Here is a 14891-nt window from a genome sequence, read left to right as displayed (position 1 = left end):
GACCACTACTAAAGTATCCGAGTGTTGTCACCGCAAAAAGCCATTCTAAAGACCTTGAAACCCTTGTCGTGCTCCTCCGCCACCAAACAACCAATGGGAGCACTTGATCTTTCTCTCTCACAGAGTCTCCTCTTCTCTCCGTCACGCTCCTACTCTCCCTCATCAACACACCGCTCCGTGTCTTTTCTACCGCCGGGAAGCAAGTCACGGTCTCTCCCTCCCTTGCGCTCAATGAGCAGCCACGACGACAACGACACGGCCTCCAAGGAGACGAAGCTATGGGGTGGAAGGTTCGAAGAGAGCGTCACAGAGAAAGTGGAGAAGTTCACTGAGTCCATTTCCTTCGACAAAGTTCTCTACAAGCAGGACATCATGGGCAGCAAAGCTCACGCCACAATGCTCGCTCACCAGGTTTTTTTTTCACTTCATTCTATCGTCATCTTTGTTTTTGATTGATAAAGTCTTAATCTTTGGTTGTTGTTGTTATTACAGGGGCTTATAACAGATACCGACAGGGATAGCATATTGCAAGGTCTTGATGAAATCGAGAGGAAGATTGAAAGAGATGAATTTGAATGGAGGACTGATCGAGAGGACGTGCACATGAACATTGAAGCAGCCCTCACTGATCTAATCGGCGAACCTGCTAAGAAGCTTCACACAGCGCGAAGCAGAAACGACCAGGTTGCTACTGATTTCAGGCTTTGGTGTCGTGACGCTATCGACACAGTCATTGTCAAAATCAAGAATCTTCAGACGGCTCTGGTTCAGCTTGCTTTGAAGAACGAGGGTTTGATTGTTCCTGGTTATACTCATCTCCAGAGAGCTCAGCCTGTTTTGCTCCCACACGTCCTCTTAACTTATGTAGAGCAGGTTTGGCTTCGAAGCTCTCATTTGCTCAAGTTTTTAGTTTTTTTCTGGTTAGGCTATGTTAGTTGAACCAACTCTATGTATGTGTTATCTTGGTATCTGCATTGGTAGTATGTGCTTAGAAGCATCATAGGTTCTTGCATTTACTGAGATGAGATCTTATGTTGTTGTGTTGATGTATGGCAGCTTGAACGTGATGCTGGTCGTTATATCGACTGTCGAGAGAGGCTAAATTACTGTCCCCTTGGAGCTTGTGCTTTGGCTGGGACTGGTCTACCTATCGATAGGTTCATGACTGCAACTGCTCTTGGATTCACCGAACCAATGAGAAACAGGTTTGCTCCTAGTTCTTGTATTAGTTACAGAAACTCTCTCTGTACTTAACATAATCACTTTTGCTCTTTAATCTTTACAGCATCGACGCGGTATCAGACCGAGATTTCGTGTTGGAGTTTCTATATGCGAACTCCAACACAGCCATTCATCTATCGCGTCTTGGAGAAGAGTGGGTGCTCTGGGCCTCTGAGGAGTTTGGTTTCATGACTCCAAGCGATTCTGTATCAACCGGAAGCAGTATAATGCCGCAGAAGAAGAATCCAGACCCGATGGAGCTCGTCAGAGGCAAATCTGCTCGAGTCATAGGGGATCTTGTCACTGTCCTGACGCTGTGCAAGGGACTTCCCCTTGCTTACAACCGTGATTTTCAAGAAGATAAAGAGCCTATGTTTGATAGCACCAAGACTATAATGGGAATGATCGATGTTTCCGCGGAGTTTGCACAGAATGTCACGTTTAACCAAGAGAGGATTAAGAGAAGTCTACCTGCTGGTCACCTTGATGCTACTACTCTTGCTGATTACCTTGTGAAGAAGGTAATGCTCTTTTTTTGCTGTGTAGCTAGATTCGAGAAGGTAATACATTTTTGTTTTGTTTTGGTTTCACAGGGGATGCCGTTTAGGTCATCACACGACGTTGTTGGGAAACTAGTTGGAGTTTGTGTGTCAAGAGGATGTGAACTTCAGAACCTGAGTCTTGAAGAGATGAAGAAGCTGAGCCCTGTGTTTGAAGAAGATGTGTTTGGGTTTTTGGGAGTCGAAAATTCGGTTAATAAGTTCAGTTCGTACGGTTCAACTGGATCGAACTGTGTGGCTGAGCAACTTGGCTACTGGGTCAACAAGCTGAAGATTACTAGCACTTGAGTTTGGACCAAACCATCAGGCTAATTGTTTCAGCGGTTTGAGGAAGACACGTAGGTTCCTTCTCTAGCAAAAACTCCCCAAAAAATAATTGCTTTGTTGAAGTTTACTAGTATCTGAAACCGAGATTTTTGTTCTTGTTCTATGATAACAACGTTTTTATATTCTACAATGGCAAGAAGATTTAACTTAACCGAGATCACTTAGCTTGGCTAGGTCTTGATTTTACATTAGCAAATATCCAACCACATGAGAGTTAGAAAGAAGAGGGAGGAGTCCAGTGAGGTTGTACATGTGCATCCTCTGGGCGGTTCAAACTCATGGCTGGTTCTGGTTGCTGAGATTGTACACACTAAAGTCTTCGAAGGTCGTGAAGTTGATTTAGTTGAGATCTCCTATTTCCTCTGTGTAGCACAATGTATCTGCAACGGGAGGACATAAGAGTACATGCCGCACACACACACATAGGAGTGTTAAATGTGACCAAACTGATGTCTAATAACTTGTTACTAAATGGTAAAGAGATATATTACCATTGAAGAGGTTAATAAAATGCATTATGCATTTGGATGTAAAAAAAATTGAACATGGAGGAGCCCACGTGAGATGTGAACCCTTTCTTCCATAGGAGGTGGAACATCTGTTCATGTTATAAAAATGTATATTATCCTTTTCTTCGTCCAAAATTATCATTTTCCATTTCTATTACCACACACACGATATGCAGCAGTCATGATCTCATTGGTGTTGTCTCTACACAAACAGTTCATTTTCTTGATTTAATAATATCCTTTAGATGGTGGAGTCACTTTCACAATCCTTGTCCTTAAATCTCATGTTTAGTCACTGATTGATGCTTCTTTCGGATTATTGGTCGGAATAATATTAGTTTCTACTGAAAGCCTCAACTCTCTTCAATTGGGACATTCAATGGATTGAGTTTACGGGTGAACTTCATCTCTTACTTTTGTTTATTTTAATCCCTTTGTTGTTTGTATTCATTTTAACTTTTTAAAAGACTTTTCTTTTTATTAGCTTCGAATCTTGTAGAACGATGGAGTAGCCTTAAAGAATGTATGATATGACAAACTGAAATTGGACATGTAGAAGATTCAAGAAAAGTCTTCGGATAAACAAAATTATTTTGTTCTTGACTTTGTCCTCTCCACTCCACTACCTCTAATAGATCTCAATGATTTTGATTCGGTGACAAATGGTGTGTCTTTCCGACGTCTCTGAGACACTACACGCGGCAGTGTTGTTAACCAACTCACTCATATAGCCAGTTTTTCTACCATGAGATGACTGAACCATTGGAATTTTAATTGCAATAAACCAGTTGGTAACTAAGTTCCCGATAAACTCAAGGAATTTACTCACAATTTTTTTTCAAAATATATTAAGTTATAAATATTAATAAATCATGCTGTAGATTTTGATGTAAATTTTTCATAAATATAAAATGATAGCCACTAAAGCTTCATTATATTTTACTTGAAAAATAAAAATAAAACAAAAGTACAACTTAGAAAACTATAGTTTTTCTGAGATTCTGAATCCAAAGTAAAACAAAAATTATATTAAACCAAACAATATTTAGGTTCAATGTAACAGTTCTTATACTACAATACATTAACCAGTAAACCGGTACACTCAATCTCCTGATCCATCAATCATTCTAAGTATATTTTGTTAACCGGTGACATGACCATCAGGTTTCTGATTAACCGCACTATTATCGCCGTGCCATGACCAAACGATGTCGTTTAACGCAGGCCTAACTTCTTCATAAAACCTATTGTACTCCAGAGTATCTCCCGCCGATTTGCAGAACTCCACCACTGACATCTCCGGCGCCACTTCGAACACTTCCGCCGTCATCGACAGCCGTCCTTTCCTCCCTTCCGCTTTCCCCTCAACCTTCACTCTGAAATCCTTCGTCGTCTTCACATTCATGTCCATCTCCTTCGTAACCGTCTCGATCTTCTCCATAATCTCCGTCGCCGAGGACCGCGACGTGAACACCGACTGAACCTTCCTCTCGCTCTGGAACAAGCTCGACAGATCGAACCCCGACGACATCGAGGAGATGAACTCGAACGCGTTGAAGACCTTCGGCGAAACCGGCGGCTCCGTTTCTTCCCGATCGTCGATTTCGAAAGCTAGCGGCGGCGGATTAAAGCTTTCCCTGAGCCACGGCGTTCGCATGATCTCCGCCACCGAGATCCGCCGATCGGGATCGACGACGAGGAGCTTCGAGACGAGCCTCCTCGACTCCGGCGAAAACCACGGCGGGAACTCGAAGTCCGCTCTGAAGATCTTCCGGTACATGTTCATCAGATTCTCGTCGCGAAACGGCAAGCATCCGGCGAGGAGCGCGTACAAAACGACGCCGCACGACCATATATCCGCCTTCGCGCCGTCGTACCCCTTCTTACGCAGCACCTCCGGCGCCACGTACGCCGGCGTCCCGCACTGCGTGTGGAGCAGTCCGTCGTGGAGGATCTGCTCCGGCAGCGCGGATAATCCGAAATCGGAGATCTTCAGATCTCCGCTCTCGTCGAGGAGGAGATTCTCGGGTTTTAAATCGCGGTGAGAGACGCCTCTGCTGTGGCAGAAATCGACGGCTGAGATCAGCTGATGGAAATATCTGCGAGCAGCGTCCTCGTGGAGCTTGCCTTTGGAGACTTTGTCGAAAAGCTCGCCGCCTCTAACGAACTCCATGACGAAGAAGATCTTGGTCTTGGTGGCCATGACTTCTTTCAGCTCGACGATGTTGGGGTGGCGAACGAGCTTCATGATCGAGATCTCGCGTTTGATTTGTTCCATCATGCCTTGTCGTTTCAGTACGTGATCCTTGTTGATGACTTTGATGGCGACGCTCTCGCCGCCGATGATCTCTTTGCCGTAGTAGACCTTCGCGAAGGTTCCTTTGCCTAAAAGCCTTCCCATCTCGTACTTCCCGAAGAGAACTCGCCGTTCTTCCTCCATCGATATATTATAAGTGGTGTAGAATGAAATGGAAAGTGATATTAGAGTGGACGGGGGATGATTAAAGAGAAGCTGTTTTGTTGATCCATGAATGAGAATTTGATAATATCAGTCACAGGTGAAGAAGTGCAATTTCATGTTCACCATTGAAGGTGAGAAATGGTGACGATAATGCAGAGTGCAATGTGAGAACAAAACCATACAAACGGAGTAGAAGAGGTGTTGTCGTTTTATATACTCACTCTCACTCTTTTCAATCATAACCACGTAAATAAACCACTCACCAAGCGACATTTAATTTTCTATAGATTGAAATAAAAAATATTATATATATCAAAACATTTCTATATCACGCTCTAATTCGTTAATTTGTACAGTTAAAATTAGCTAGAAAATTATTAGTATTCAGTTTGTTGTTTAAAAAAGGTATGAGAAAATGAAGAATATATACAAAAAGTTCTTTTAAATTGTTTGCAGTTAAAAACTAATATATTGGTGCTAGGAAAAACAATATTTTCTAGTTGAAGCACTCGAGTTAAAAAGATTCAGACGTGGTTGTTTGAGTAAAAAAATCTTAATTGGTTAATTAATTTCTAATTGGTTAGTCTTGTCAGAATAAGTTTATGGCTATAAAAACCGATATGAGTAAGGCATATGACCGGATAGAGTGGAATTTTATTGAGGCTCTCCTGCATAAAATGGGTTTTGATTCTCACTGGATCAAATTGATGCGAGAGTGTGTTTCCTCAGTCCAGTATAGAGTTCTTCTAAATGGACAGCCTCGGGGACATATAATTCCTCAGAGAGGACTACGGCAAGGAGATCCTTTATCTCCTTATTTGTTTATTATGTGCACGGAGGCTCTGATTTCGAATATTAAAAAGGCGGAAAGGGTCAAACTTTTAACCGGGATGAAAGTGGCAAGGGCTTGTCCTGCAATTTCTCATCTACTATTTAAAGATGATAGTTTGTTTTTCTGTAAGGCAAACAAGGAAGAGTGTCAAACTATTCTTAGGATTCTAAAGGATTATGAGACTGCTTCAGGGCAACAGATTAATTTCCAGAAATCGTCAATTCAATTTGGACACAAGATTGAGGAAGCTACTCGGCAAGAGTTGAGAGATATTTTGGGAATCCAAAATCTAGGGGGAATGGGATCTTATTTAGGCTTGCCGGAAAGTCTGGGTGGCTCTAAGGTACAAGTGTTTGGATTTGTTCAAGAGCGGTTGAATAAAAGGGTTAATGGATGGACCTTTCGTTTTTTTACAAAAGGTGGAAAGGAGGTGATTATTAAATCGGTGATTACGGCCTTACCAAACCATGTGATGTCTGTGTATAGGTTACCAAAAGCTACAGTTAAGAAGCTGACGGGTGCTGTAGCACAATTTTGGTGGAGTCCAGGGGGTAGTGCAAGAGGTATGCATTGGAAATCATGGGATAAAGTGTGTGAAACCAAAGATAATGGTGGTTTGGGCTTTAAGGATCTTATGGATTTTAATACAGCAATGCTTGGTAAGCAACTATGGAGGCTAATTGAGAAACCAAATACTCTTTTTTCAAGAGTTTTCAAAGGACGGTATTACAGGAATGCTTCACCCCTGGAACCGATCCGATCTTACTCCCCGTCATATGGCTGGAAGAGTATTACTTCTGCTAGATCTCTGGTTTGTAAAGGACTAATTAAAAGGGTGGGAACAGGATCATCTATCTCTGTATGGAATGATCCTTGGATCCCAGCCACTCGCCCGAGACCAGCAAATAAAAAATTTCACAACTTTTATCCGGAACTCACAGTGGATTCCCTCATCAATCAGGAATCTCGTTCATGGAATATACAGGCAATCAGGGCTCTAGTGGATCCGAAGGATGTAAGAATTATTGAAAGTATCCCTTTAAGTAGGATTCAGATGGAGGATAAGGATGGATGGCATTTTACTAATAATGGAAAATATTCGGTCCAATCAGGTTATCAGGTTGAACGTATTTACCCTGATAGGTTAAAACCTCCTGTTTTTAATGGCCCCACAGTGGATATACTTAAAGCTTTCTGCTGGAAAGTGCGGTGTCCACCAAAGATACGGCATTTCTTGTGGCAAATGGTATCAGGATGTATATCGGTGATGAAAAATTTAAAGGCACGAGGGATCAGAGGAGATATATGTTGTGCTCGTTGTGGAGATCCGGAAGAATCAATAAATCATGTATTTTTTGAATGTCCTCCTGCACGTCAAGTGTGGGCACTATCCAAGATTCCTTCACCGCATAATATCTTCCCTATCAGCTCTTTATTTGTTAATATGGATCATCTTTTTTGGAGAGTACAACCGCAAATGGATGACCACCATTTTGCATGGATTTTATGGTATATATGGAAAGCCCGAAATAACAAAGTTTATAGTAATTTGGATATTGATCCGCGGGATACTCTTAAATTGGCTGAAGTGGAATCATCACTCTGGGCAGACGCACAAGTGAGAAATGAACCAAGGAGGGGGCTTTCGGTACAAACCATTCCTCCTTTAGAGACATCAGGTCGATGGTGTTTTATTGATGGATCATGGAAGGATAAAGAATTAATGTCAGGGCAAGGCTGGCATAGTACTTTACCGGGGTTCGAGGGTCTACTGGGGGCAAGGAATGTAAGGGCATGCCTCTCTCCCCTGCATTCAGAGATAGAGGCTTTGATTTGGACAATGAAATGTATGAGGAATTTAAGACAGGTCCAGGTTACGTTTGCAACGGATTGTTCTCAATTGGTGAAGATGGTTTCGGAACCAGAAGAATTGCCAGCATTTGGAAGCTACTTGGAAGATATCAAACTCCTCAAAGGAAACTTCCTCAACTCAGACATCGTCCATGTACCTCGGACGGCGAACCTTCGGGCAGATAGCTTAGCACGTAGTGCACGCAAGCAACTGTCCTTTGTCGTTCACATGGATGCGGAGTTACCAATATGGTTTACAGAGTCAACATGAGTCTGTAAATTTCTTGCTGTCAAAAAAAAAAAAAAGTTAATTAATTTCCAAAAAAGGTCAAAAAATGAATATAAGATACGTTATTAGAAAAATTCTTGATATTATACAACTTACATCACCTCATTTGGTATACAATTTACCACGAATTAACAAAAAAAAAATATTGTTGCTGTAATAAACAAATTTATATGAAAAATGAGTGTAAACCATCAACGTCAAATGGAATAGACTAAAACCTGAATAATGAATAGCTAAACTGGTAAATGCATATGATACGTCTAATATTGTGTTAAAGAATAAGATGTCTATTCTTTTTGTAAGTTGCTTTAGTCGATAGCTAGAATGCTATAGACTATAGTTTACACATTTCCTGTAAAAATATATTTTCCTTGGACGTCGTAAAATTGATAACTATTATTACGAGTAACAAGAGCATCTCAACTCATTGTTATTTCTATTTTTGTAATAGCATATTTATATTTTTATAATATCATTTAGAGGTGAAATTGCTTAAACTCACCTCTATTTTTTCCTCTATAATAAAAATTTATTTATTTTTTTCTGTTTATAGAGGAAGAAATAACATTTTTCTATTTTTTACTCTACATTTAGAAATTACTATTTTAAAAAATACATTAGAACATATATTATTTCTATTATAGAATTTTTCTATTTTAAAAATGAAAATAACAAAATACATTGAAAATGGTCTAATACCGTAAAAAAAAAGAGTAGGGTCTCAAGTAACTCTCAAGGATATATCAATTATTGACAAAAACTTCTAAACACACCTTAAAATAATGTCAATAATTCTTTCCAACGGTCTAATGCCTTTTGTCCCCTTATCTTATTAGGTGGTTCCACCCAACCTTTCGTATATAAAATCTAAAGCTTAATGTAACATCATTTTCATAAACTAGCATATTTACCTAACTTTTATATAAATAGGTCAAGATCATTTGTAATATGCATATATTTAGTAACTCAAATCATCTCAATATTGTATATAACTATTAGAGAAAATATCAATGACTTTAAGTTACAAAAAAAAAATATCAATGACAAATGTCTTTAAAAGTGCTTGAGAAAAGAAAGTTAAATTTGAAAAAAGAAACATTTTTAGTATCATGACACGGTTCATGCATATACTATCACATGCCTTCATATCAGAAAGAAAATTATATTAAAAAAAAAAAGAGAAAGACATCTCTTAGAACATGATTAATGGAAAAGTCCGAAGGTAGAGTTCTTACGAAATATAAGAATCGTCTCTACTAACCTTACCATAAAAACCTCCCATTAATCATGCTATTACAATATACAAATAAGAAACTTCATATTTTATAAATTCTCAACCAAAAGGAAACCGTAAAAGTTAAAGACATGTTTCTTGTGTTGTGAGGCTCAATAAACAACTATCCCAATTCCCAACAATTAATATACATATTGCATTTTAGTAAATCATGTTTTGGAACGATTAACTAGGGAATTCGTGCGTTACTAACAATAACATTAAGAAAATCTAGTAATGGAGAAGCACGTAGGTGGGATCAGTGAAAATTAAGGTAAAGCTCGTCACAGTTAAAACTTTTTTTGTCCACTTCTCATAGTTTTACTAACAATCAATATTAAAACAAGATTGGACACAAACACACATTCGTGTTCTCTTCAAACGAAACAGAACCAAGAAAAAAAAATTCAAATAAGAGGAGGTTGATATCTTGCACCCAGAAGATGTAAATAACGAACTATACAGTATACAACACGAGTGAAAAAAGGCTATAAGGAAGCTGTCGATGAGTTTTACAGGGAGAGAAAGCTTTTGCTGCATTTGAAAGCTTAATCACAGACTTTATTATTCATTATTCATATTCAAAGCCATACTCCACCAGCACCTTCACAAAGCAAGCTTTCCCTTTACCTATACATTCCCCTTCTGCTTTTTTAGCTCTGAGTACATTCAAATGGGTGAAAGTTCCCTTCTGCAAACTCTTGCATCCTAAACCTCTGCAGAAGCTCCACAGACCTGCAAATGGATAACAAAACACCAAAATAAAATTTTAAGAGCTCTGATTCTTCCGCCTTTGCTTATCACAGAAAATCTCACAGAGGGTTCTCTCGATTGCGGCTTAGTTTCTGTTGATTACTCTCCATTGCTTCCACTACATTGGCTGTTGCAGGTCCAGCTGATCCACCCGCTACAATCGATGGCACTGATGCGATTGGACTCCACATCTTCACACACAATTTTTCAACTTGCATATGTTAATCTAAGAGCTCTTTAATTAAAATTGCAGGGGAGATAGCTAGCTTCTATGCGCTTGCTTACCTTTATTGTGTTATCGATTCCACTCGTTGCTACAACGCTGTCAAACGGATGGCACTGAATGCAGTTCACAACTAGAAACAAAAGATGAATTTCTTTAGCCAACTAATGAAATTCGAGAAAATGATTTATATATTAATGGAAGAAGTGATAAACAACAAACAAAAACCTGCTTCATCGCCAACAAGTACTTTCATAAGCCTCCCCGTCTGCTTCTCCCATATAAACCACCTACCATCATCACTTCCACACGCAATATATTCACCTAAAATGTGGTAATAAACGTTCACAGAAAGTCAATAACTATGTAATATTTTTCCTACCTCACTGGAATTGCATTCAGATGAACATAAAATTTGCAACCAGAACACAAAAACGCACCTCTCTGGCCGAGAAAACTGGCTTGCTTAATATCAGTTCCAATGTTACAGTGGCCAATATATCTACGCTTCATATCAATGGCTCCTTCCGGCTTAAATAACCAACAAAACCAATGGGGTAGACGGTATAATATCAAATCAACGAGACTAGGTAAAAACATACAAGAAGCCAAATACTAACTTGAACACACATTCAATATGCTTAGTTTGTTTTATTTTGAAATCTAATAAAAAAGTATCATAATTTGAAAACTGAAAACTAACCTGATAAGAGGTTCTATCGTTTTGAGATGACGATGCAGTTCCCGAGGAGCCATTATCACCAGAATTTTCTATGGGCTTATCATCACTTACTCTATGAATTCTTAGATTTAGGCTACCACGCATAGCATTCGAGTCTGGATCTCCTCCTTCATCATCTGACATGGAAGTTTGAATATCAACCTCTAATTCCTCATCATAATCAGACTGGTCTCCTTCGGATCTCGACATATCATGCGAACTGTCACTGTTCGCCTCTGATCTATAAAGTATGTCGCTCAAAGAAAGTACTCTACCAGTTCCTCCTTCTGGCTCCTCTTTTTTTTCAGCTCCAGCTGATTTTGTCAATCAAAAGACAAGTACATGGATATCAAAATGTAAAAAGAAGATCCCTTGATCTGTATATGATATATTCTCGTAATGCTTACTAGTAACAGATGATTATAATTCGTGAAAAAGAAAAAAACAATACAACTAAACAGGAACAGTAAGAAAATATATAAAACAACTAAGTAGTTCATCTACAAGAAAAGACATACACTAAAGGTCACAAACCTGCTTGAAGATCCCTTTTAATGCTCTCCACCTTTGCCACTATATCAGCATCCGATGGTTTCAATTGTTGTGCAGCAGTCGCAAAATCCAGAGCTTCTTTACATTTTCCCAACTGCGTGAAAGCACAACTATATAAGAAAATGGAAAGGCGACTAAAATAAATACTTATTGCAGGACCATACTCCATGTCAGATCGTAAACTAAATTTTTTAACTGTTATCAGAGCTATGAATTTACTTGCTGCAATGCTTCAGACATGTAGTAATATGCTTTAAAAGATGAAGCATCAATTCTCCTAGCATTTTGGCAATCTCTTGCGGCCATATGAGCATCATTCTTCCACTTCCTCTGGAAAACAAAGGATTAAACTGATTGAGTTTATCAGCGAGGACTAACGTATGGATTGAAGGTAGTTATTTCTTATATAGACATTTTAAAGGACCTTGAGCAACAACGCTGCACGAGTACAAAGGCATTCATGCCTTAGCGCGGACTCAATATCATTAGAATGCGCATCCAGAACTTCGTTAGCTGCCTCAATTGCATAGAAAATATCCGTACCCTCTTCTAAAGAACTTTGGGCAAGTTCTACCAATTCGGTGCACTTCTTTAACTGAAAAGAATAGAGTCAGATGCACTAAGCAAATGAGATGGCAAGGTCACTTTTACGGAACAATTACAAAAGGGATGTGCGTACCATTGCAGCGCTGCCATTTCTGTGAAAGCCATTTTGAGTGGAGGAAACCTGAGGTGGAGATTCTACATCATGGAGAATGTTACTCAAAGAAAAGAAGTTCGCTACATCTCCTGGTGTGTATTGCATGGTTCCAACGCCTACAAGTAACAAACCAAGAAAAGAATCAAAGTCCAGCGATAAGAATCAAAACAAGTTTCATTCCAATATGAATATTCACTTCTTTCCCTTAGCAAGTACAATTATATACCATTATTTACATTCATCAGGTACACATGCTCCCCGCTGTAACTGAGCAAAACTTCTTCACCATTAGGACTGAAAGTTACATGAGTCAGGTGCAAATTTGTTCGCCCCTAAAATGTTCCAAAGACGTAGTGGACAGTGAGTTTGAATTTAAAAAACCTTTAATTTAAGAACACAGCAATGCTGAACTAGAAGAGTATCTAAATATAAATCAAATAAAACTAACACGTTCAGAAAGATGCATGGGACAGAAATAATTGACACATGGAGGTGGAGGCATCCTTTTCCGACATGATGTCAACGGAGGGAGCATCCTTCTATCGTACAAACGAGCAAACGCATCACTGTCAAAGGAGAAAAGAAAAGAACCAAGACGTTAATTAAGAAAAACGAGAGAGATCTGATTTACAAACACGGTGACAAATACCTCCCACCAACGAGAAGTAGGTGCGGTCTTGTGGCACTTATATCACACGACTTCAGGGAGAGAGTCTGCTTAGGAGGATCAGCTAGTGCTCTTTTGGCTCCACTTCGCAGGTCAAGCTGCAAAAAAACTCAGAGCTATCAACAAGGCTTCAATTTGCAAAAACTCAGAGCTAAATCAACATGTAAACCAAATTTGAATATTACAAGAACACTGCGGCAATCTTGGTGAGCGGATCCAGCGGGAGGACAAGATGTAGATTCACGGAAATCATGCTGCCGGAGAGTCCCATCTTCACTAGCACTCCATACAACATTGGGGTTGCCTGGTTCGACCTACATGATGGTAACAAAACATCTGATAAACAAACAGCTGAAAACGGAAGACACCAAAAAACTATTAAAAAAAAGAGGTCTTACAGCTAGCTTTTTCACTCTCCGCGTGTGGCATTGGTACATTGCCGACGGTGTAAGAGCATTATCATCGTCTGCTCTACCTCTTAACCCGGCTAGATTGAATAGCCTAACCTATATAATATATGAGAAAGACAAGCCCAAATGAATAGCAAATTCAAAAACCAAATGAAACTACAACCGAAAAAAGGAGTGAGTTTTACATACTTCAGCATCTCCAGCACCAGAAACGACAAGCTCGTCAGAGGTTTCAGGGACGAACTTGGTACAGAATATGTTGGCAGTGTGCCCCGTCTCTACAGAATGCACAAGCTTTCGACTGGAGTAATCCCAAATATTAACCTGCACATTACAAATTAAAAAGAAAAGATTTTCACATTCAATACAAGTCAACATTACATCACCTCTCAACAGAAGTCAGATGCTCAAATGGATTATAATTCACACAATCATTCACTCTCCTCCAAATCTATAATAACAACAATATGAAATTCGATCCACTAAACATCACTCTGGACTACTGCGACATCTTAAGCAAACGAAAGACGCTCATAAACAAACTGTGAAATTGATATACAAATTTTTAGTTTATCAGAATAACGCAAGGAAGGTTAAAGCTGGTATCTTTAGATGAATATCATATTTACCCTTAAATCATCTGATCCAGAGACCAACAGTGATCCAGTAGAGTTCCATGAGATAGCATTAACACAGCCTTGATGTCCCTGCTCCACACACACACAATAAACATTCATCTTATTAGATGAATTCAATTAAGTTATAAGTAAACAAATCCCAATTAAAAAATAATAATTACCTCGAGCTCCTGTTCCTGAGAGAGTCTCCGAACCAAGGAAGAATGTAATTGCATTCTTTGATCAACGTCCTACACAGAACAAACAACACTCCCACAAAGACTCAGTTAGTTTTTGCCGCACAAAAAGCAATAAGAGCAAAAATAAAGAAGAAGAAGAAAAGTAAAAGGGATTGGAATAGAGAAACGTACATGACTTGGCTCCGTGGACCTCGAGTGGAGGAGATTGAAGATGTTACCATCATGAAAGCTTAGATTCTCCATGGCCGAAAGCGATCGCCACCACCGCGATCAGATACAAGTAAGAAAGAAGCTCGAGACAATACAAAGCCCTTCTTTGCCTCTTGGCTTTGTTTTTTTTTTTTTTTACCGTACCCGCTGGATCATTCTACTGACGGATGATCCCCTGCGCACATATGTTGCGTATCTATGTACTCCGAACTAGGCCTGGGCGTTCGGGTACCAATTGGCATTCGGATCGGGTTTTTTGGGTTTTTGGATTTTTGGATTTACACTTCTAGGTCCCTTACTAAAATTTTATTAGTACGGGTCGGATTCGGATAATAACACTTCGGGTTCAGTTCAAAATTGTATTGCATCATAAAACTCATAAAGTAATCATATATCGTACGGATTCGGGTTATATCGGTTCGGATATAACCAAAATAAAAAACAAAATTTTTGAAGTAAAACATAAAAAAAAACATCTAAATTAAATAAAAATTAATCTACCACATATAAAATTG

The 14891-nt window shown here is 39.2% G+C and overlaps 3 protein-coding genes across 3 annotated transcripts; 1 reads left to right on the top strand and 2 right to left on the bottom strand.

Moving 5' to 3' along the window:
- The first annotated feature begins 23 nt into the window (after positions 1-23).
- On the top strand, positions 24-2230 carry LOC106317769 (argininosuccinate lyase, chloroplastic). Its single transcript, XM_013755543.1, has 5 exons — positions 24-411; positions 493-873; positions 1057-1205; positions 1286-1742; positions 1815-2230. The coding sequence occupies exons 1-5, from the start codon at positions 94-96 to the stop codon at positions 2067-2069; spliced, it is 1560 nt and encodes a 519-aa protein (XP_013610997.1). The 5' UTR covers positions 24-93; the 3' UTR covers positions 2070-2230.
- A 1365-nt stretch (positions 2231-3595) lies between these two features.
- On the bottom strand, positions 3596-5324 carry LOC106317772 (CBL-interacting serine/threonine-protein kinase 5). Its single transcript, XM_013755545.1, has one exon. It carries the CDS (start codon positions 5055-5057, stop codon positions 3759-3761), a length of 1299 nt encoding a protein of 432 aa, XP_013610999.1. The 5' UTR covers positions 5058-5324; the 3' UTR covers positions 3596-3758.
- A 4315-nt stretch (positions 5325-9639) lies between these two features.
- LOC106317768 (WD and tetratricopeptide repeats protein 1) lies at positions 9640-14529 on the bottom strand. The gene is made up of 19 exons (XM_013755542.1): positions 14338-14529; positions 14149-14217; positions 13979-14056; positions 13539-13673; positions 13338-13445; positions 13125-13253; positions 12922-13037; positions 12721-12838; positions 12499-12604; positions 12252-12388; positions 11997-12167; positions 11792-11902; positions 11555-11666; positions 11003-11334; positions 10740-10830; positions 10528-10623; positions 10362-10432; positions 10140-10267; positions 9640-10058 (listed from the first exon to the last, which is right to left on the bottom strand). Exons 1-19 carry the CDS (start codon positions 14407-14409, stop codon positions 9977-9979), a joined length of 2262 nt encoding a protein of 753 aa, XP_013610996.1. The 5' UTR covers positions 14410-14529; the 3' UTR covers positions 9640-9976.
- Between the last annotated feature and the right edge of the window lie 362 nt (positions 14530-14891).

The sequence above is a fragment of the Brassica oleracea genome, chromosome C9 (assembly GCF_000695525.1).
Source record: "Brassica oleracea var. oleracea cultivar TO1000 chromosome C9, BOL, whole genome shotgun sequence".
NCBI lineage: Eukaryota > Viridiplantae > Streptophyta > Magnoliopsida > Brassicales > Brassicaceae > Brassica > Brassica oleracea.
Note: the sequence above shows the minus strand (reverse complement) of the source record. Positions and strands in the feature narration are given on the sequence as shown.